The sequence below is a fragment of the Galeopterus variegatus genome, unplaced genomic scaffold, assembly GCF_000696425.1.
Source record: "Galeopterus variegatus unplaced genomic scaffold, G_variegatus-3.0.2 Scaffold3676, whole genome shotgun sequence".
Taxonomy (NCBI): domain Eukaryota; kingdom Metazoa; phylum Chordata; class Mammalia; order Dermoptera; family Cynocephalidae; genus Galeopterus; species Galeopterus variegatus.
This window is the reverse complement of record NW_007729787.1, coordinates 47449-69551: the sequence shown is the minus strand read 5'-3', so window position 1 is coordinate 69551 and position 22103 is coordinate 47449. Positions and strand designations below refer to the sequence as shown.

General features: G+C 36.8%; 1 protein-coding gene across 5 annotated transcripts in view; it reads right to left on the bottom strand.

Moving 5' to 3' along the window:
• The window catches only part of NETO2 (neuropilin (NRP) and tolloid (TLL)-like 2), a 59987-nt gene that overhangs the window by 28060 nt on the left and 9824 nt on the right, over positions 1-22103 (bottom strand). For 3 of the 5 annotated variants that reach the window (XM_008585696.1, XM_008585698.1, XM_008585697.1), the window contains exon 5: positions 3085-3178. In XM_008585696.1, the coding sequence (XP_008583918.1) occupies positions 3085-3178 (94 nt within the window). Of the gene's footprint in view, positions 1-2949; positions 3179-22103 lie in introns of all 5 variants that reach the window. The other 2 variants (XM_008585700.1, XM_008585699.1) reach the window with 1 other exon arrangement.

Below are 22103 nucleotides of genomic sequence, written 5' to 3'. Positions count from 1 at the left end.
GCAAAAGCCTACATTAAAAAAGAATACAGATCAATAATTTAACTTTGTATAGGCTGAGCATCTCAAATCTAAAAATCTGAAATGCTCCAAAATCTGAAATTTCTTGAACCTGACATGACACTCAGAGGAAATGCTTATTGGAGCATTTCAGATTTCAGATTTTTGTATCTGGGATGCTGAACTGCATCCCATAATGCAAACATACCAAAATCCAAAAAACTTTGAAATCTGAAACACTTCTGGTACCATGCATTTCGGGTAAGGGATACTCAACCTGTTCTTTAAGGAACTAGAAAAAGAGCAAACTAAACCTGACACTAGTGGAAGTCACAAAATAATAAAGATTAGAGTGGTGATAAGTAAAGTAGAGAACAGAAAAACAACAGAGAAAATAAAAACTCCAAAAGTTGGCTCTTTGAAGAGATCAACAAAACTGACAAACCTTTAGCTAGAATGACCACCAAGCCATCACAGAAAATGCCCTGGGCTCCTGAGCCAGGGTGGTGGGGGACTGAGGACTTCAGCCACGCCACCTGACATCCGCAATCAGCACAGCGATGACCAGTGAGCCACTGCAGGAAGTGCCCCAGGCTCCCCAGCTGGGGTGTTGGGGGGCCAAGGGTTTCAGCCACACCCCCTGACATCTGTATTTAGCCTAGCAACAACTTAGTTATCACTGGAAGCCCCCTGGTCTTCCCTGCTGGAATGAGGGGGGTGCCATGGCCCCAACCATGCCCTCCTTCCTTCCTCCTCCTCTCACCCTATTTTCCTCTCTCTTTCCCTTCCCCCTCAACTACTCTCCAACATCTTAGAATGTAAAAAATAATAATGTTAATAAATAAATAAAGAAAAGAAAAAGATTCAAATTATTAAAATTAGAAATGTGAGTAGGAACATTACTACATATCTTATATACATAAAAAGGATTATAGTAGTCCCCTCATCCTCAACTTTGTGTTCTGAGGTTTGTTATACACAGTAAACCGTGGCCTGATAATATTAAGTGAAAAATTCCAGAAACAAACAGTTCATAAGTTTTTAACTGTGTGCTGTTCTAAGTAGCTTGATGAAATCTTGCTCTGTCTTGCCCTTGGCCTGAATCATTTTTTTGTCCAGGGTATCTATGCTGTGGATGCTACCAGTTAGTCACTTAGCAGGTGTGGTATTGCAGTGCTGGAGTTCAAGTAACCCTTATTTTGCTTCATAATGGCCCCAAAGTGCAAGAGTAGTGATGCTAGTAATGCAGATATGCCAAAGAGAAGCCATAAAGTGCTTCCTTTAAGTGAAAAGGTGAAAATTCTCAACTTAATAAAGAAAGAAAAAAATCATATGCTAAGGTCATTAAGATCTATGCTAAGAATAAATCCTTTATCTGTGAAGTTGTGAAGAAGGAAAAAAGAAATTCATGCCAGCTTTGTTGTCGCACTTCAAATTGCAAAAGTTATGGCCATAGTGTGTGACAAGAGCTTAGTTAAAAAAAGCATTAAATTTGTAGGTGGAAGACATGAGCAGAAACATGTTCCAATCAATGGCAATCGGGTTTGGTACTATCTTCAGCTTCAGACATCCACTGGAGGTCTTGGGACATATCCCCTACAGATTAGGGAAGACTACAATGTAAGAGAATACTAGGAACAACTGTATGCCAACAAACTGATAATGTAGATAAAATGGACAATTTTCTAGAAACATACAATCTACCAAAACTGCGTCATGAAGAAATAAAAAATCTGGATAGACTTACAGCTAGAAACATTGAAGAAGTAATCATAAACCTTTCAATAAAGGACTTTGTGAGTTGCCAGATGGTCAGCTGGGTTATGAAGCCACTTTGGCCAACAACCTTCCTACAGGCTGTCTTGCACTCATTTATTTAACATTTATCATAGGAGGTACTGTGTTTGATACTATCAATAAGACAAATCAATATTATACACTCCTACTTCATGGATATAACACTCTGAGAAAGACACAACATAATTTCTGTGGTATTCTTGACAGAAATGCATAAATCCTCAATTGAATCCTTAAGAAAATCTTAGATGAAATCACACTGATGGACATTTTAAATAACTGACCAGTCCTCTTCAAATGTGTCAAGGTGATGAAAAACCAAGAAAAACTTTGGGATTTGGGGTCATAAAAGGACTCTAATGGCAAAACTAGTGATATTTGAATAAGGTCTAGATTGGTTAATATAATTATATCAATGTTAGTTTTCAGTTTTACTATGGTTTTGTAAGAGGCTAACATTAGGGGAATCAGAGTCAAGGGCACATGGGAACTCTGTACTATTTTTACAACTTTCTGTAAGTTTAAAATTGTTTAAAAATAAAATGATAAAAAAGAAAACATCACTAGCATACCTAAATCTTTGATGACCATGGTTTGGTAGATACATAACTATTCACTGAGCTGAATTAATACTTCTGATAATTATTTTTAAGTTAGAAAGTCTTGGAAGTGTGTAAGTCTCCACTTTCTGCAATTTTTTTTTTTTTTTGTCTTTTTTCGTGTCCGGCAACAGATCGCAACCCTCAGTGTCGCGCCCGTACCGGACCGGGACTGGCAACGGGATTGCACCCCTCAGTGTTGGGCCCGCCCCTCGCTCAGCCAGTGAGCGGGAACCAGTCTGTATGTGGGATCCGAACCCTCGGCGGGAGCGCCACCGCGCTCCCAAGCGGCGCACTGTAGCAGTGCGCCACCGGGCCGGCCCTGCAATTTTTATCATTTGTTTACACCTTTGTAATGGGGTAGTTTTGCAATTTATATGTTAACATGGTTTTTCATCCATGACAGTCAATTCCTTAAGAATAGGAACCAAGACTTAGTCATCTCTACATCCTCTGTGATTTGCAGTTTTTGTCAAAAGCATATGCTCAGTAAGTGTATTGTGAATGAATGAAAATTATGTAAAAGAATTAAATGCTATAGAAATTATTTACTTACGCTCCACAAAGGAAGTAAAGAGCATTCTAAACCTGCTAAGTCGACTACCTTCATCTGCCCACATTCGTATCACTCCGACTCCTGTTTTAAGCATCACATCATTGGCCACAGTGCTGCAAAACTTGGCCTTCAGATTTTCAATAGAACTGCTTCCATCATAGACTGCAACGAAGTTTCTCTTGCATTCGTTTGAGTGCTCCATTTGGTAATCGAGGAACCTCAAATAAATCTGTTACATTAAAACAAAGGAAAACACTGCTGTAAAAAAGATATTAATTTGAATTTTTCTAGTATCCACAGTCAACATGGTTGACTGAATTATGACTGCTGACAGAAACACATATTAGATAAAAGACTGACGCCTAGGTAGTTAAAAAAAAAACCCTAAGACTAATGGTATATTTCTTTGGTTGTCTTAAAAACAGAACCAAGTATTAAGAAATCTAAAGTTTGTGTTTTGTCTATAAAGGGAAGAAACTCTTTGCTCCACGAGGCATAACCGTCTTACATATTTTCCTCATTATAAAAGCAATCTCATGGCACTGACAAATAGGGAAAATAAAAGAATCACTTATAATCCCATTCTAACAACCAATGTAATTATTTTGCTTACTTTTTCTTCTTCTGGCAGCTGGCCTGTATGGGGATCTGAACCCTTGACCTTGGTGTTACAAGGCAGTGCCCTAACCAACTATGCCAACCAGCCAGCCCACAACCAATGTGATTAATTGGTAAGTTTCTTTTCAGTTTATGTGCACATTATTAAAATCTAGGTGTAACTATAAGACACCTAAGATACATATGTCCTGTTTTTGCTGTAACGCATTAAAAATGTTATCTTTTCTATACTCTTCACAACTGCTCTTATTCCTATGATGTTCAATCATTTATTTACCTGTCATCCTATGGCTGCACACTTAAGTTGTCCTGAGATTTCACCCCTTAAATAACAATTTCTGCATTTTCAGACAGGAAGAAATGAACTGTATTATCAAAGTAAACATTATTAGCATCCTCTTTATTCAAATTTTATAGGCAGTTTTATTACTGGGCACTAAATTATTTCTTAAATACAATGGCCCATTCTTGTTTGAAGACTTCCTTTATATTGTAGCCTTAGAAAGACTTTAAGCATTAATGTCTAAAAGAACCTAATGAAGTAGGTATCATTGCTTACAGGTAGAAAGATTCAGGAACTTGGCCAGCATTATTCAGAACTAGGATTTGAACCTAGGTTGGCCTGACTCTATAATGTGTGTTCTTCCCTTTCTGTGGGGTGCCCCCCCCCACACAGTCAGTTTATGTTTTTGGCTCTCGTTGCTCATTTGTGACTTTACAATTAAAATACAATTTTACTGAATGAAGAATAAAGATTTCCTTTGAATTGCCATTGAAGACATCTAATGAGTTATTTTCTCTGAGTAGCGGTATGCTACCACCAGCCTTTAATTTAATGGGCTTAATAAAACAAAAATGTCATGTCACATATTTTCCCCCTCTGTAATACCTTGATAGGATAAAATAAGAGTTAACAAAACATATAGCTCAAAGAGTCCAACTTTGACCAAATAACTTTAACTCATTTGAAATGACCAGTATGCCACTTCCATGAGAATGGGTGGAGAATGAGTAATGAAATAGAATTTCCAATTCAAAACTTTACAAAGTCTTCATGCATGTATTTTAACATAGAAGTAATGTTTTCTTAAATATATCATCAGTTCTCATTAATTTCTCCATCATTTATATAACCAAGACACTCTGTTCATTTTTCTAAGGTAGTGAGTATCACTAATACTGTCTGTCTTCTCCATTAGGCTGCAGGATATGCTAAATCATATCCAATATAATTCTTGATCATAGGAGGTAATGATTAAGTGACTATGTTTGTAAAACTATACGTCTGTAGAACTAAATACTAGAAAAACAATGAAGGTGTCTGAAGTATTTACTCTCTACTTTTCTAACCCAAAGAAACATGGTATTGTACAAGGCCATAGGAAATGCTCTTCAAAGACATACTTCTTTAAAAATCAAGAGTTAAAGTCATATGACAATATGACTTCTCTATTGTGAATACAGCTAAAAACTAAATACTAAAGTTAAGCTCCACTAATATTCAGAAAATATTCACGACAATTTGAAGATGACAAAATGAAATGTGGGGGGAAGGGCAAAAACTATTCTTCTCTCACTCCAGACCGCATGGAATTTTTTTTACTAAATACTGTTGGCCTTTTACCCGACCCCTATATCCTATCCAGGGAGGCAGAGTGAGTTCCATGGATGGTGGGGTTTGGTCTCTTTTTCCTTCCCTCTCTCCTTGGATCAGTAAGTAGGAAACAGTGATCTCAGCAAGTGTCTGTTCTGCAGATGCAAACTTTCCTTGGAGTTGGTCTAGTCTAGAGTTAGATGGGAGGTGGAGTTGGCGAGTTGGGAATGGGCAAGACCAATTTGACTGTCTCGCTACTAAGCTGCTTCCCCTGTCCTAGCTATTCTGAATCTCCACATGCTAACACTTTTATTTCCCAATTGGTTCAGAACTACAGTGGGGAAAAGGGATCCTACTGATTGGAGCCCCTGAAGATCCCAACAGAAATGAAACTAAGTCCCCAGAAAGCTACTACCATTATGGAAAAGGAACTGATAAACATGGACTAAAGCACTGCTTGTATACTTATAAACACCAGTGCCTTCTTCTGTATACTTATAAGTGAATATTTTTCTTGAACATCACCCATTAACTAGTTTATCCCATTTTGAGTATTCAAGGGTTATGGTGATCTTTAACATTTACCTCTTTAAATTTTAAAAATAAAACCATCTGTTTACTCATTTAGTTTAACTTTAAAAAACTGTTTTACTCTTATGTAAGTATGTATATGTGTATGTTTTTTGACAGATGGCCCATATGGGGATCTGAACCTTTCACCTTGGTGTGTTCGGCATCATGCTCTAACCAAGTGAGATTTGCTTTATTGAAAGTAACACATTCTCCACTAGTCAATATTCCAGATAACACTAGTAAAAAACTTGTGAATATGTTGAATTATTCAAAAAATATTGAATTATTTTTTCATAAAATATTTCATTAAAGAATAAGGAGATCTAAGAAATATGTTTAATTTCACTTAAGCATTTAACTACTAAATATCATCAAATAAGAAATTACTTATTAGTAATACAGCTGAAGTCCCCTAGGTTCCCATTATACTTCCTACATTATCCTGAGTTTAATTTTTAAAATTCCTAGCTGGCCAGTTAGCTCAGTTGGCTACGGCACAGCCAGGTAACACCGAGGTCAAGGGTTCAGATCCCTGTACTGAAAACAAAAAACAAAAAACCAGCCACCAAAAAATAAATAAAAATAAAATTCCTATGAAAATTCTAATATGTCATATTTATCTATAAAAACATAGTTATGATTCTATGTATTTTAAAACCTTGTATCAATTATAGAAATTACTATTTAGCCACTCTCCTGTTGGACATTTTAGCTTGCTCCCACTTTTAAAATTATGAATACCGCTGTAAATACTCTTGTATTCTCATTGTGCATATGTATGAGTTCATTTGGGTTTATATCTAGAAATGTACTTTCTGTGTTGTAGCATATGACCATTTTCAGCTTTCCCAAAACTTGCCAAATGGCTCTCCAAAGTGGCTATAGCAGTTTATATTTTTAAAGCAAATTAAGAGTTTCTATTATTCAGTCCCTGCTGACACTTCAAGAACAGTTCCATTACCTCCCCCAAATTCTTGTCCTGTTACTTTGCAGTCTATCTCTGATCTTGACCCCTAGTAGCCAATGATCCATTCTCTGTCCTATAGTTTCACTTTTTCCACATCTTAATATAAATGAAAGTATGTAGCCTATTGAGTCTGGATTCTTTCACTTAGCATACACAATACATTTGAGGTTGTGGCATGTATCAAGTTTGCACCTTTTTATGGCTGAATGAATTTCACCATAAGAATGATCTACAGCTTATTCTATTAACAGCCAAGAACATCTGGACGATTTCCAGTTTTTGGTTATTATGGATAAAGCTACTACGGGCATTTACACAGGGGGTTTTGTATGAAAAAAGGGACTGCTAAGTCACATGGTAACTTTGCAGAAAACCACCGATGTATTTCCCAGGATGTCTGTATCATTTTGCATTCCCACTGGCGATCACCAGCACTTGCTCGGCATAGTTCCCAGCACCTGGTGTTAGTATTTTTTAGTATACTTATTCTAATGAAGGTATAGTTACTATCTCATTACGGTTTTAATTTGCAATTTTGTAATGGCTAAATCTTTTTTGGTGAAGTGTCTGTCAAAACCTGCTCATTTAAAAACTGGGTTATGTTCTTATTGTTGAGATTTGAGCTCTGAATAAAGTTTTTGACAGGAAATTTGCAAATATTTTCTCTCAGTCAGTGGCTTTTTTTTCACTCAACACTATCTTTCACAAAGAAAAGTTTTTTTATATTAATTAGTCCAATTTACATATTTTTTCTTTTATGGATATTACTTTGATGTCATATATCTAAGAACTCTTTCACTCAAAGTCATTAAGATTTTCTCCTAAAAGTTTTAAAATTTCACATTTATGTGTATGATCCATTTTAAGTTAATTTTCTTTTTTTTTTTTTTTCCTTTTTGTCTTTTTTCGTGACCGGCAACGGATCGCAACCCTCAGTGTCGCGCCCTTACCGGACCGGGACTGGCAACGGGATCGCAACCCTCGGTGTTGCGCCCGTACCTCGCTCAGCCAGTGAGCGGCCGGTCTGTATGTGGGATCCGAACCCTCGGCGGGAGCTACAGTGCGCCACCGGGCTGGCCCCAAGTTAATTTTCTTTTTGAAAAAAGAATGCTAAGAGATTTCTTTTTAAAAATTTTTAATAGACACATAATAATTATACATATTTATGGGTACTATATGATATTTCTAAATATGTACACAACGTGTAATGACCAAATCAGGTTAATTAACGTGTCCATCACTTCAAACATTTATCATTTCTTTGTGTTGGGAACATTCAAAATCTTCTTTTCTAGGTAACTGTGAGTGTACAATAAATTGTTGCAAATTACATACTACAGTGCTAGAGAACTTCAGATCTTATTCCTCCTAACTAGCTGTATTTTTCATTCATTAACCAACCTCCCATTATCTCTTCTCCACTGTACCTTTCCCAGCCTCTGGTAACCACTATTCTTCTCTCTACTTATAAGTAATCAACTTTCTCAGCTTCCACATGAGTGAGAACATGTGGCATTTGTCTTTCTGTTCCCGACTTACTTCGCTTAACATAATGTCCTACAAGTTCATCCATGTTGCTGCAAATGAGAGGATTTCATTCTTTTTATGGCTGAATAGTATATTCCCATTGCATATAATATGTACTGCAATGTAAGTCTTTAATCCATTTTGAGTTGATTTTCATACATGGTGAGAGACAAGAGTCTAGTTTCATTTTTTGCATATGGCTATCCAGTTTTCTCAGCATCGTTTACTGAAGAGACTGGCCTCTCTCTATGAAATTTTCTTGCTGCCTCTGTTGAAAATCAGTTGGCTGTAATATGTGGCTTTATTTCTTCACTCTGTTCCATTAGTCTGTTTGTTTTTATGCCAGTACCATACTATTTTAGTTACTATGGCTTCACAGAATATTTTGACATCAAGTAATGTGATGCCTTCAGCTTTGTTCTTTTTGCTCAGAATTGCTTTGGCTATTAGGGGTCTTTTGTGGTTCTATATGAATTTCAGGATTGTTTTTTCTATTTCTGTGAAGAATGATATTGGTATTTTGATAGGTTTTCCATTGAATCTGTAAATCGCTTTGGGTAGTATGGCCATTTTCACAGTACTTATTCTTCCAATCCATGAACATGGAATGTCTTCCCATTGCTTTGTGTCCTCTTTAATTTCTTTCATCAGTGTTGTACAGTTTTCCTTGTAGACATTCTTCACCTCCTTGGTGAAATTAATTCCTAGGTATTTTATTTATCTTTTTGTAGCTATTTTAAGTGGGATTGCTTTCTTGACTTTTTATTGTGCTTGTTGTTGGTGTACAGAAACACTATTGATTTTTGTATGTTGATTTTATGTCCTTCAACATTACTGAATTCGTTTATCAGTTCTAAGAGTTTTTTGGCAGAGCTTTTAGGTTTTTTTATACATAAGATCATGTCCTCTGCAAACAGGAACAATTTGACTTCTTCCTTTCCAATTTGAATACCATTTGTTTCTTTCTCTTACCTAATTGCTCTGGCTAGAATTTCCAGTACTATGTTCAATAAGAGCAGTGAGAGTGGGTGGGCATCCTTGTCTGGTTCCAGTTCCTAGAGGAAAAGCTTTCAGCTTTTCCCCATTCAGTATGACATTAGCTGTCAATTTCTATATATGGCCTTTACAATATTGAGGTATGCTCCTTCTATACCTAATTTGTTGCGAATTTTTATCACAAAGAGATATTGAATTTTATCAAATGGTTTTTCTGCATCTATTGAGATGTCCATATAATGTTTCTGTCCTTCATTCTCTTGATGTGATGTACTGTATTTGTTGATTTGCATATGTTGAACTATCCTTGCATCCCTGGAATAAATCCCACTTGATCATAGTGATCACGGTGAATTATCATTTTAAATATATTTCTGAATTCAGACTTATAGTATTTCACTGAGGATTTTTGTATCTATTTTCATCATGGATATTGTCCTATAGTTTTCTTTTTCTTTTTTCGTGTGTCCTTGTCTGGTTTGGTTTCAGGGCAATGCTGGTTTTGTAGAATAAGTATAGAAGATTACCTCCTCTTTAACTTTCTGGAAAAGTTTGGGAAGAATTGGTATTAATTCGTCTTTAAATGCTTGGTAAGATTCAGTAGTGAAGCCATCTGGTCCTGGGCTTTTTTAAAATGTGAGACTTTATTACTGATTCAATCTCACAACTCATAATTGGTCTGCTTAGGTTTTCTATTTCTTCTTGTTTCAATCTTGGTAGATTGTACATGTCAAGGACTTTATCCATTTCCTCTAGGTTTTCCAATATGTTGGCAGATAGCTGTTCTTAAGTCTCTAACAATCCTTTGTATTTCTGTGGTATCAGGTATAATGTCTCCATTTTTGTTTCTAATTTTATTCGAGTCACTTCTCTTTTTTCTTGGTTAGTCTAGCTAATGATTTGTCTATCCAACATTTCACTTATACGACCTTTTACTTTGGATATTTTAGTCTCAATTTCATGTACTTCTGCTCTGATCTTTATTATTTTTTCCCCTGTACTAACTTTGGGTTTGGTTTGTTCTTGCTTTTCTATTTTGTTGACATGTATTATCAGGCTGCTTGGTTGAAATGCTTCTACTTTTTTGGGCCGATCCGGTGGCGCACTCGGTAGAGTGCGGTGCTTGGGAGCGCAGTGGCACTCCCACCGAGGGTTCGGATCCCATATAGAGACCGGTCTGCTCACTGGTTGAGTGCGGTGCGGACGCGACACTGAGGGTTGCGATCCCGTTGCCGGTAGCGGTACAGGAGCGACACTGAGGGTTGCGATCCCATTACCGGTCACGAAAAAAGACAAAAAGGAAAAAAAAAAAAAAGAAATGCTTCTACTTTTTTGGTGCAGGCATTTATTGTCATAAACTTCCCATTAATTCTGCTTTGACTGTATCCCATAGGTTTTGGTATGCTACATTGCTATTTTCACTTGTTTCAAAAGTTCTTTTTAACATGTATGAGTATTTGTACAGTTATGAAAGTTCTACTTGTTATTGATTTCTGGTTTTATTCCATTGTGGCTAGAAAAGACACTTGATTTCAATTTTTAAAAATTTGCTGAGAATTATTTTGTGGCTCAACATATGGTCAATCCTGGAGAATGTTCCATATGCTGATAAGAAAAAAACAGTGTATTCTACAGCTATTGAATGAAATGTTCTGTAAATGTCTGTTGGGTCAATTTTGTCTGTTGTGCAGTTTAAATCCAATGTTTCTTTGTTGATTTTCTTTCTAGATGATCTGTCCAGTGCTGAGAATGGGGTGTTGAAATCCCCAACTATTATACTGTATTGGAGTCTCTCCCTTTAGATCTAATATGCACTTTGCATACATGGGTGCTCCAATGTTGGGTGCATATATATTTACAACTGTTGTATCTCCTTGCTGAATTTATCCCTTATCACTATATAATGACCTTCTTTACCTCTTTTTACATTTATCAACTTAAAGTCTGTTTTATCTGATATAGGTAGAACTATTTGTTTGCTTTTGGTTTTTACTTGCATGGAAAAAATTTTTCCATCCCTTAACTTTCAGTCTTTGTGTCTTTACAAGTGAAGTGAGTTTATTGTAGGCAGCATATAGTTGGGTCTTTTAAAAAAATCCATTCAACTAGCATACATATTTTAATTGGGAAATTTACTCTGTTCATATTCATGGTTATTATTGGTAGGTGAGGACTCACTCCTGTCATTTTGTTAATTGTTTTCTAGTTCTTTTGTATATTCTTTCTTTTTCCTCTCTTATTTGTCATTGCAGTTTGGTAGTTCTCTGTAGTGAAAGGTTTGATTTCTTTTTCTTTACCATTTCTGTTTTCTGCTTTCCTAGTGAGTTTTATACTTTTGCATCTTTCATGATGGTAGTTATTGTCCCTTTGTTTCCTGATATAGGTATCCCTTGAGAATTTCTTGTAAGGCAGTTTAGTAGTGATGAATTCCCTGTTCTGGCTTGTCTGGGAAAGACTTTATTTCTCCTTCATTAAGAATAGATTTGCTAGATATATTATTTTTGCCTAGCAACTTTTTTCTTCTAGCACTTTGAGTATATCATTCCAATCTCTCCTGGACTGTAAGGTTTCTGCTGAGAAGTCTGTTAGTTTAATGAAAATTCCCTTGGATGTGATGTGAAACTTTTCTCTTGCCATTGGTGTTGAAATCCCCAACTATTATACTGTATTGGAGTCTCTCCCTTTAGATCTAATATGCACTTTGCATACATGGGTGCTCCAATGTTGGGTGCATATATATTTACAACTGTTGTATCTCCTTGCTGAATTTATCCCTTATCACTATATAATGACCTTCTTTACCTCTTTTTACATTTATCAACTTAAAGCCTGTTTTATCTGATATAGGTAGAACGATTTCTGTTTGCTTTTGGTTTTTACTTGCATGGAAAAAATTTTTCCATCCCTTAACTTTCAGTCTTTGTGTCTTTACAAGCGAAGTGAGTTTATTGTAGGCAGCATATAGTTGGGTCTTTTAAAAAAATCCATTCAACTAGCATACATATTTTAATTGGGAAATTTACTCTGTTCATATTCATGGTTATTATTGGTAGGTGAGGACTCACTCCTGTCATTTTGTTAATTGTTTTCTAGTTCTTTTGTATATTCTTTCTTTTTCCTCTCTTATTTGTCATTGCAGTTTGGTAGTTCTCTGTAGTGAAAGGTTTGATTTCTTTTTCTTTACCATTTCTGTTTTCTGCTTTCCTAGTGAGTTTTATACTTTTGCATCTTTCATGATGGTAGTTATTGTCCCTTTGTTTCCTGATATAGGTATCCCTTGAGAATTTCTTGTAAGGCAGTTTAGTAGTGATGAATTCCCTGTTCTGGCTTGTCTGGGAAAGACTTTATTTCTCCTTCATTAAGAATAGATTTGCTAGATATAGTATTTTTGCCTAGCATCTTTTTTCTTCTAGCACTTTGAGTATATCATTCCATTCTCTCCTGGACTGTAAGGTTTCTGCTGAGAAGTCTGTTAGTTTAATGAAAATTCCCTTGGATGTGATGTGAAACTTTTCTCTTGCCATTTTTAGAATTCTCTTTGTGTTTAATTTTTGACATTTTGAGTATAACATGCCTCAAAGAGGACCTTTTTGGGTTGAACCTTCTGAGGACTTTTGGTTTCCTGCATCTGGATGTTCATATCTTTCCCATGACTTGGAGAGTTTTCAGCTATTTAATAAAATAGACTTTCTATGTCTTTCCCTTTCTCTTCTATTTCTGATCTCCTGTATTTGTTTGCTTAATGGTGTCCCATAATTTTTGTAGGCTTTCTTCACTCTTTTTCTTATTTTTTTTCCTTAATGGGTACTTTTGAATGACCTATCTTTAAGCTCAGACATTCTTTCTTCTGCCTGGCCTAGTCTATTGTTGAAGCTCTCTATTATATCTTTTATTTCATTCAATGCCTTCTTCAGCAGCAGGATTTGTGTGTTTTTTATATTATCTATCTCTTTATTAAAATTTTCATTCATATCATGGTTTTCCTAATTTCNTTCTGGCTTGTCTGGGAAAGACTTTATTTCTCCTTCATTAAGAATAGATTTGCTAGATATATTATTTTTGCCTAGCAACTTTTTTCTTCTAGCACTTTGAGTATATCATTCCAATCTCTCCTGGACTGTAAGGTTTCTGCTGAGAAGTCTGTTAGTTTAATGAAAATTCCCTTGGATGTGATGTGAAACTTTTCTCTTGCCATTTTTAGAATTCTGTTTGATTTTTGACATTTTGAGTATAACATGCCTCAAAGAGGACCTTTTTGGGTTGAACCTTCTGAGGACTTTTGGTTTCTTGCATCTGGATGTTCATATCTTTCCCATGACTTGGAGAGTTTTCAGCTATTTCATAAAATAGACTTTCTATGTCTTTCCCTTTCTCTTCTATTTCTGATCTCCTGTATTTGTTTGCTTAATGGTGTCCCATAATTCTTGTAGGCTTTCTTCACTCTTTTTCTTATTTTTTTTCCTTAATGGGTACTTTTGAATGACCTATCTTTAAGCTCAGACATTCTTTCTTCTGCCTGGCCTAGTCTATTGTTGAAGCTCTCTATTATATCTTTTATTTCATTCAATGCCTTCTTCAGCAGCAGGATTTGTGTCTTTTTTATATTATCTATCTCTTTATTAAAATTTTCATTCATATCATGGTTTTCCTAATTTCTTTGAATTTTCTATCTGTATTTGCTGTATCTGATTTTGTTTCCTTAAGATCATTGTTTTAAATTCCTGTTCTGGCAATTTGTAGATTTCCTTTTCTTTGGGGTTTGTTACCAGAGTTTTTGTGTTCCACTGGTAATGTCATATTTCCTTGTTTCTTCATGTTTCTTGTGTCCCTTCACCAATGTCTATGCATCTGGTGGGACAACTGACTCTCTCAAACTTTGCAGAATGGCTTTCATAGAGAAAGTCTCTCACCTGCAGATGGGTCTTAGTGTGCTGACTGGAAAGGGTGTGCTGATCAATTGGTGTAGTCTTTATGCAGCTTTTTCAGCTGTGATCAATGTCACTAATAATTGTGGGTGCCTTGGCAACATAGGCTATGGAAATTTGTGGCAGTGGTGGCAATGGCATAGCTTAAGGGCTTTGATGGCAAGGGCTTTTGGGGTCCTCCCATTCTCAATTTCCCCATAATGAAGAGACCTTGCCAGAGGTCTCTGGTCAGATAGGACCTACAATCAGCTGCAGTGGTAGGGGATTCCAGGTCCAGGTACTTGATGTGGCTATAGAGCTGGTATTCTAGGCTTAGGTTCTTGTGAACCTATTGTGGCACCTAGGTCTTTATGTGCCAGTTCATTTTCTGTGGCAGGGTTGAATGTTGATTGCCAATAGTGCCAGAATATACTGCTCTGAGGTCCCTCTGGAAGGCCAGGCCCAGTGGGTCAGGTTGTAGCCATGACTCTGAACCATGGGGGCAGAGTGGTGAAGCTCTAAGAGAAGTGGTGCTTTAAAGACTTGGGCATGGAGAGCAGAGTATGGCTGCAATTTGGTTACCAGAGACAATACGGTTCAGTGGTCATTCAGGTCCCAGGGGATGAGGCACCAAGTAATGGTGACTCTAGACCAAAAAATGGTGGCACTCAGTAATATCCTAGACTCTTTGAGGTCAGATGCATGAGCAGTAAGAACACCAGAATGGTGAAGCACAGCTGTCTTTTGGGCCATGGTAGGCAAGGAGTAGCACAGTGCTGTCTACATTCCCTAGAAAAAGGGGTGGCTCAGCAGCTCAAACTCTAGGGGGCTAGTACTACAGAGAAGCAAAATATTACAGGTGCCAGTAAGGCAGGGTGTCTCAGCTCAGGCACTGGTCTGTCTCCTTGGGATTTGGAGTACTAAGTCAGTCCTAGGACACACAACTACTCAACTCAGCCAAGGAGCTAGTTGGCCTAGGCACCAATTCCCCAGAAGGTGATGCACTGCTTCAGCTCAGGCCTGGGGTGCAGGACTACTATGGATGGCCCATGCACTGTTTCTCTGAGATGCCAGGCATTGTCTCAACTCCAGCCCAGGTGGCAGGACAAATCAGTGACTAGGATGGGTATATGGAGCAGATCTACCAAAGTCTTGTTGCCCCCAAAGGCAGGGTCTAGCTTTAGCTCTGGTCTCCAGGTGACGGTACAGCAGTGACAGAGTGGAATATGGAGGGTGTCCGCCAAAGTAGTTTCCTCAGCAGGCAGCACAGACTCATTTCAGGCCCCCAGCGGCATGGCAAACAGCACTTGGAAGAAGTAGATGGAGCAGCTTCACCAAGGCATTGATTCCCCTGGAGGGTGTACAGAGCCTCAGCTCTGGCCTGAGGGGTAGGGGTGCAACTGGAAATGAGAAGAGGGTGGAGCAGCTCCACCCCAACTTGGCACCATGTGGTAGGGTATAACAGCTCCTCACAACTTTGCTTGGTGATGTTTGACCACTGGATGGGGGTGACTTAGCAACAGCTCAGCCTCTGGCATGAAAGGGAGCTGTGGCCACTTGTCCACAAAGCAAGACACATTCCTGCTGTAGCTCCAGTTCCAAAATGACATGGTGCAGTAGCCACATGGGCCCAGAGGGCAGGCCCAGTGTTGACTCCTTCTATGGTGGAAGCACAGCTGTGTGGACTCCAGGCAACTCCCTCAGCTGGCCTTAGTGCATGTGAGGACTGCAGTGGTCCCCAGTGGTGAGGAATGTAGATGTCTAAGGTGTGAATGGAGACTGCTGTTGTCCTCTTGCTTACTTTTCACCTGCAGCAAGAAATTCCTCTTGGTTCCCAGCTGATCCTGGCTGGGGCGGTGAAGGTTCGGTGTTTCACTCATTCTCTATGTGGCTATCCCGAGTTTCTGTGTTCACCAGGGTTTCTGTTATTTTTTTAATGTACCCTAGTGCTCTCCTTTAGTTATTTTGATGAAAACGTAGTTGTGTATTCATTGTTTAGTCTGTCTTTGTGGGATAGTCAAATGCTAAGGTCTTCTTATCTGTCACATTGCTGACATCCCTCTTGGGTTAATTTTTGTATAAGATTTTATGTCTAGGACAAGGTTCATTCGTTTTCTTTGAATATGGGTATTCAATTGTTCCAGCAATATCAGTTGAAGACTATCTTTTTCTCTACTAAATTACCTTTGTATCTGTCAAAAATCAATTAACCATATTTGTATAAAGCTGATCTCTGAGCTCTTTATCCATGTACCTGTTCTTTTGTTAGTACCACACTGTCTTGATTACTGAAAACTTTACAGTAAGTCCTAATCAGGTAGTGAGTCTTCCATCTTTGTTCTTATTCAAAATTACTTTGGCTTTTGTAATTCCTTACCTTTTCATAAGTTCTATAATTAGTTTGTCAATATTTACAAAAGTATAGCTGGGATTTTGATTGGAATCACATTCATCTATACAGATCAATTTCAAAAGAAGTGATACTTCAGTTCTACTGAGTCCATCAATACATATACACACAATGTATTCCAACCGTTCATTGCTAGTATATAAAAATACAATTGATTTTTTGTATAAAAAATATAAAGATCTTATATCCTGCAACCTTCTAAATGAATTTATTTGTTGCAGGAGCTTTCTTGTACATTTAATAATTTTCTTAATATAGATAACCATGCCATCTGCAAAAAAAGTTTTTCTTCCTTTTCAATGTGTACACCTTTTGACACCAGCTACAACCTCTGGTATGATACTAAATAAAAGTTAGCATGCTACTGATTTTGAAGGAGAAAACATTCAGATTTTCACTGTTAAGTATGATGTTAGTTGTTGAGTTTTGTACATGCCCTTTATCAGGCTACAGAAGTCCTCTGTGTTCCTACTGAGATTTTAAAAAATCAAGAATGATGTTGAATTTTAACAAACAGAGATAATCATGCTCTTCTTTTGTCTATTTATATGGTGACTTACACTGATTTTTCAAATGTGAACCAGCCTTGCACTCCTGGAATAAATCACACTTGGTTGTGATTTATTATACTTTTTATGTATTGCTGTAAAAATATTTTTCTAATATTCTGTTGAGCATTTTTGCATATATTTCCTCGAGTAATATTTATCAGTAGTTTTCTTACAATGTCTTTGATGATATCAGGGTAATTCTTGTCTTATGAAGTGAGTTTATAAGTGTTCTTTCCTCTTTCATTTCATGGAAGAGATTTTAAGGAATTGGCATTACATCGTACTTAAGTGCTTGGTACAATTTGCTGGTGAATCCATCTAGGCCTTGAGCTTTGTTTGTTAGAAGGTTTCTAAGTATGCATTCAATTTTTATGAATAAATATAGAATGATTCAGGTTACGTATTTCCTCTCGGATATGTCTGGGTGTATAGCTTTTTAAGGGATTTGTTCATTTAATCTAAGTCATCTGATTTTTAAGCATACAGCTAGCTGTTCATTCCATTTGCTCATTACTCTTTTTAACATTAGTAGGGTTGGGGCCGGCCCGGTGGCGCACTGCTATAGTGTGCCACTTGGGAAGTGCGGCGGCGCTCCCGCTGAGGGTTCGGATCCCACATACAGACCGGTTCCCGCTCACTGGCTGAGTGAGGCGCGAGAGCAACACCGAGGGTTGCGATCCCGTTGCCGGTCCGGTACGGGGGCGACACTGAGGGTTGCGATCCATTGCCGGACACGGAAAAAGACAAAAAGGAAAAACAAAACAAAACGAAAAAACATTAGTAGGGTCTGTAGTGATACCCTCTCTAGCATTCCTGATTTTGGTAAAATAATTAATATATTTATCTAGATATTTACCATTTGTTTCCTTTCATTTATAAAGTTCCATGATTCTTTGTTTCATCATTTCTCTTTTATCTAAAAAAGTCCTTTATAATTTCTTTTACAGCAGGTCTGTAGGTGATAAATTCTACTACTACGTCTTCAGAGTATGACTTCATTTTGCACTCACTCCTGAAAGGAGCCCACCCCCCCAACCCCTCCTCTAGCTCTTGAAAATTTTGATCCACCATCTATGGCTTCAATTATTTCTTAAGAGAAATCCATAGTCACTGAAATCAATTTTTTCTGTTTTCAGCACCATGCTCTAACCAGCTGAGCTAATCTGCCAGTCTCCACTTGGTTCTTTTTTACAGTTTCTATTTCTCTGCTGAGTCCTACCTTTCTACTCTTTTACTTTTACTTCATGGAGCATGGTTATATTGTTGCTTTAGTTTTTGAGAACTGCAATATTTGGGTCCTGCGAGGGTTGGGATCTGCTGTCATTCGTTTCAGAATTAATCAGATTTTCCTGGTGTTTGTATGTAATTTTTTATTGTATCCTAGGCATTTTGAATATCATATTGTGAGACTATGGTAGGGATCCAGTTAAAAATTCCTGGAGGATGTTGATATTTGTTATTTGTTTTGTTTTAGCAGGAAATCAACACAGGTTCAGACTGCAAGTTCTGTCTCACTTTGTGTATGTGGTAGTCCCAAGGCTGGTTCAACTTTCAAAGCCTTTGCTGTGATGTGTAGGCTTGCCCAGGCTGGCCCCACTCAGGGACTTTGATGGTGGTTTATACTATAATTTGGTTTTCAACACCTCTGCCCTGTTTCTCTGGATCTGTTCCATATACATGCAGCTCAGGAGGTAAGCAGAATTAGTGCCTTCTCTTCTGTAGCTCTCTCCTCTTCAAGACTTCCTTCATATTCTCTCGATGACAACATGGTCACCTATTCACAGTTGCTCTGACCAGAAAGACAAGTTTTCCTCAAGGTTTTAGCCTTCTAAACTGCTATGAGTTCTGAATAAGTGAAGGAAGGGAGAAAAAAAAACATGGGGATTCCCTCCATACTCTATAGATATCACCATTTATACTGTTTACAAAATTATTATCAAATTACATTAAATCATTTTGTCTGTGAATAGTTAGTTCCATAGATATCACTAAAGCTACTTAAAAACAAAACAAAACAAAAACCTCTATACTATTATCAAACCAAACAAATAATTTCTTAGTATCAAATACCAGTCAGTGTTCAAACTTCTAATTGTATACTAATGTCATTAGTTCTCCCAATTTATAATTTGTTTGCATCCATAAGTTATTTGACTTTTACAATTCTTTTAATCTATAGGTTCCCCCCTCTGTTTTTTTTTTTCTTTTGCCATTTATTCAAGTTTTTTCTCTTTAGTTTAGCAGGTCTGCTTCATAGTTTGTCTTATAATACTTTTTATTCTTTGCTGTAATTGATTATGATCTTAGAAAATAATTTCTATTATTTGTATCTTTTTTCTAAATCAATTTTGCCAAAAGTTGGCTTATTGCTATCTTTTTCTAGAAGCCATTTTTGGTTTTGTTGATTTTTCCCTTTTGTATCTTTAATTTCATTTATTTCTGCTTTTTTTTACTGTAACCCTTAATTTCTTTGGATTTGTTTTTCTTTTAGCTTCTTAAGTCGAATCATTCAATTTCAATTTTTTTTTCTTCTAAAGGAAGAATTTATGATCATTAATTCCCTTGTACTACAACGGTACTTCATAAAGTTCACAGAAAGACATATATTATCTTTTAATTCTATTTTTCCATGAACTTTTTTGAAGTATGCTCATATTTTAGCTGTATCCCACAAATTTTTCATTACTGAGTTTTAAATGTACGGATGGTCCCCAGCTTATGATGGTTTGACTTATTTTTTGATTTTATAATGGTGTGAGAGCAATACACATTCAGTAGAAATCATACTTCAAGTACCCATACAACCATTGTTTTTTACTTTCAGTACAATATTCACTAAATTACATGAGATATTCAGCACTTCATCATAAATAGGCTTTGTGTTAGGTGACTGTGCCCAACAATAGGCTAATGTAAGAACTCTGAACATGTTTAAGGTGGGCTAGACTAAGCTATGATGTTCAGTAAGTTAGGTGTATTAAACGCATTTTCAGCTTTCCATATGTTCAACTTACAATGGGTTTACTCAGACATAACCCCATCAGAAGTTTAGGAGCACCTGTATTCAGATTTCTATACTGATTTCTTCTGTGACCTATGAATTACTAAGTAGTATATGAGTATTATTAAATTGACAAACATATGGTTTTAAATTAATTTTATGGTTGCTGATTCCCGGTTTAATTGTATTTTTGTCAGAGAATGCTTGCATAATACCAAGCCTTGGTATATATTCAGACTTTCTTTGTTAGCCTAGCAAATGGACCAACTTTGAAAAATGTTTTATGCATGCTTATAGAGAATGCATATTCTCTGGATGTTGGGAGCAATGGATACCATGTCCATTAGGCATACAGTATTGTTTAAATCTTTTAAGCCTTACTAATTTTTTTGGTATGCCTAATCTATTAATTACTGAGAGATAAAAAAATATTAGCCATTGTAACTGTGAATTTGTCTATATTCCCTGGTGATCGCCAATTTATGTTTTGTATGTTTGAGGCTACATTAATATGTAAGATTTTAAATTATCATATCTTCCTTGTGAATTAGTGACATTCTTAATTTCTAGTTCTAGTATTTCTTTCCTATTTTTGTAATTTTAAATTTTCATGTAATTATCCTGTAAAAACAATATATTTCAATTTTAACTGTAGCATTTGATTCATTTATTATTTTTGCTCAGAAATATCTTAATTTTGCCCTCATTCAGGAATGATAGTTTAGTTGCATAATGGAAATGGAGATCACCAGTTATTAATTTTCTTTCAAAACTTTGAAGACAGAATTCTATTGTCTTTGAGCTTCTACCTTGAAAATGATGATTCTGGTGTCAATCTTAATAGCATCCCTTGGTAGGCAGTCTCTTTTTTCTCTGTAGTTGTGTAAAAAACTTTCTCCTAGCCTCTGGGGTCTAATGTTAGATATCACTTAAAAACTTTTTCTCCAGCTTGGGAGTCACTGTATCATGTCTCTCACCAATTCTTGAAAATAAACTGCCACCTCTCCCGGGACTACTTCTGGGTAGTTTTCTCAGATCTACCCTTTAGTAACTATACTTTTTACTTGTATAAGTTTTATTTGGTTATTTTAAAAATGTTATTTAAAACGTTATTTTAAAAAATGCCCTGGTCTTTTTCTTTCTCCTATTTTTGTTTCCTTCTTGTAAGATATTTAAAACACTTAAGTTGCTGAAGATATAAAAAAACTTCCTGTTTGTTATGTCTGCTGCTTCTTACTCATGGTGGGTTGTGAGCATAGGTGTTTTCTAATTTTAGGTTGTGAGCTTACCTTCAGCAGTGTTTTATCAATGGCATCCCTGTAGCCTCCTTGGTTATTCTGTATTTATTTTTAATTTTTTTTTTTCCTTTTTGTCTTTTTTCGTGTCCAGCAATGGATTGCAACCCTCAGTGTCGCGCCCGTACCGGACCAGGACCGGCAACGGGATCGCAACCCTCGGTGTTGCGCCCTCACCTCGCTCAGCCAGTGAGCGGGAACCGGTCTGTATGTGGGATCCGAACCCTCGGCGGGAGCGCCACCGCACTCCCAAGCGGCGCACTGTAGCAGTGCGCCACCAGGCCGGCCCATTTTTAATTTTTTTTTAACTATAAGAAATAAACCTGCTTTATTTATAAATTACCCAGTCTCAGGTATTCTGTTATAACAACACAACACTGACTAAGACACTTGATAAAAAGACATATTCCTGCAGTTTAACCACAACCTCTCTATGAGAGTGGTAAAGTTTACCTCTATGAGATAAAACACAATCACAAAGACATGATGGAAATGTGATGGACATACATAACCCAGACCTGCCCGAGATGGACTTTCACTTCAACTGTTTCTGGCCTTCTAAAAGTGATTTTTCACCTCATTTTTATAAAACTGTCTTTAAATAGGTATATATGATATTGGTTTTAATAAGGTGAAAATCCTTTCCTCCACGTGTCCCATTGGTAGGTACGGCCCCTCACCTACCATAATTAAGGAATCCGTACCCATAATTCATCTT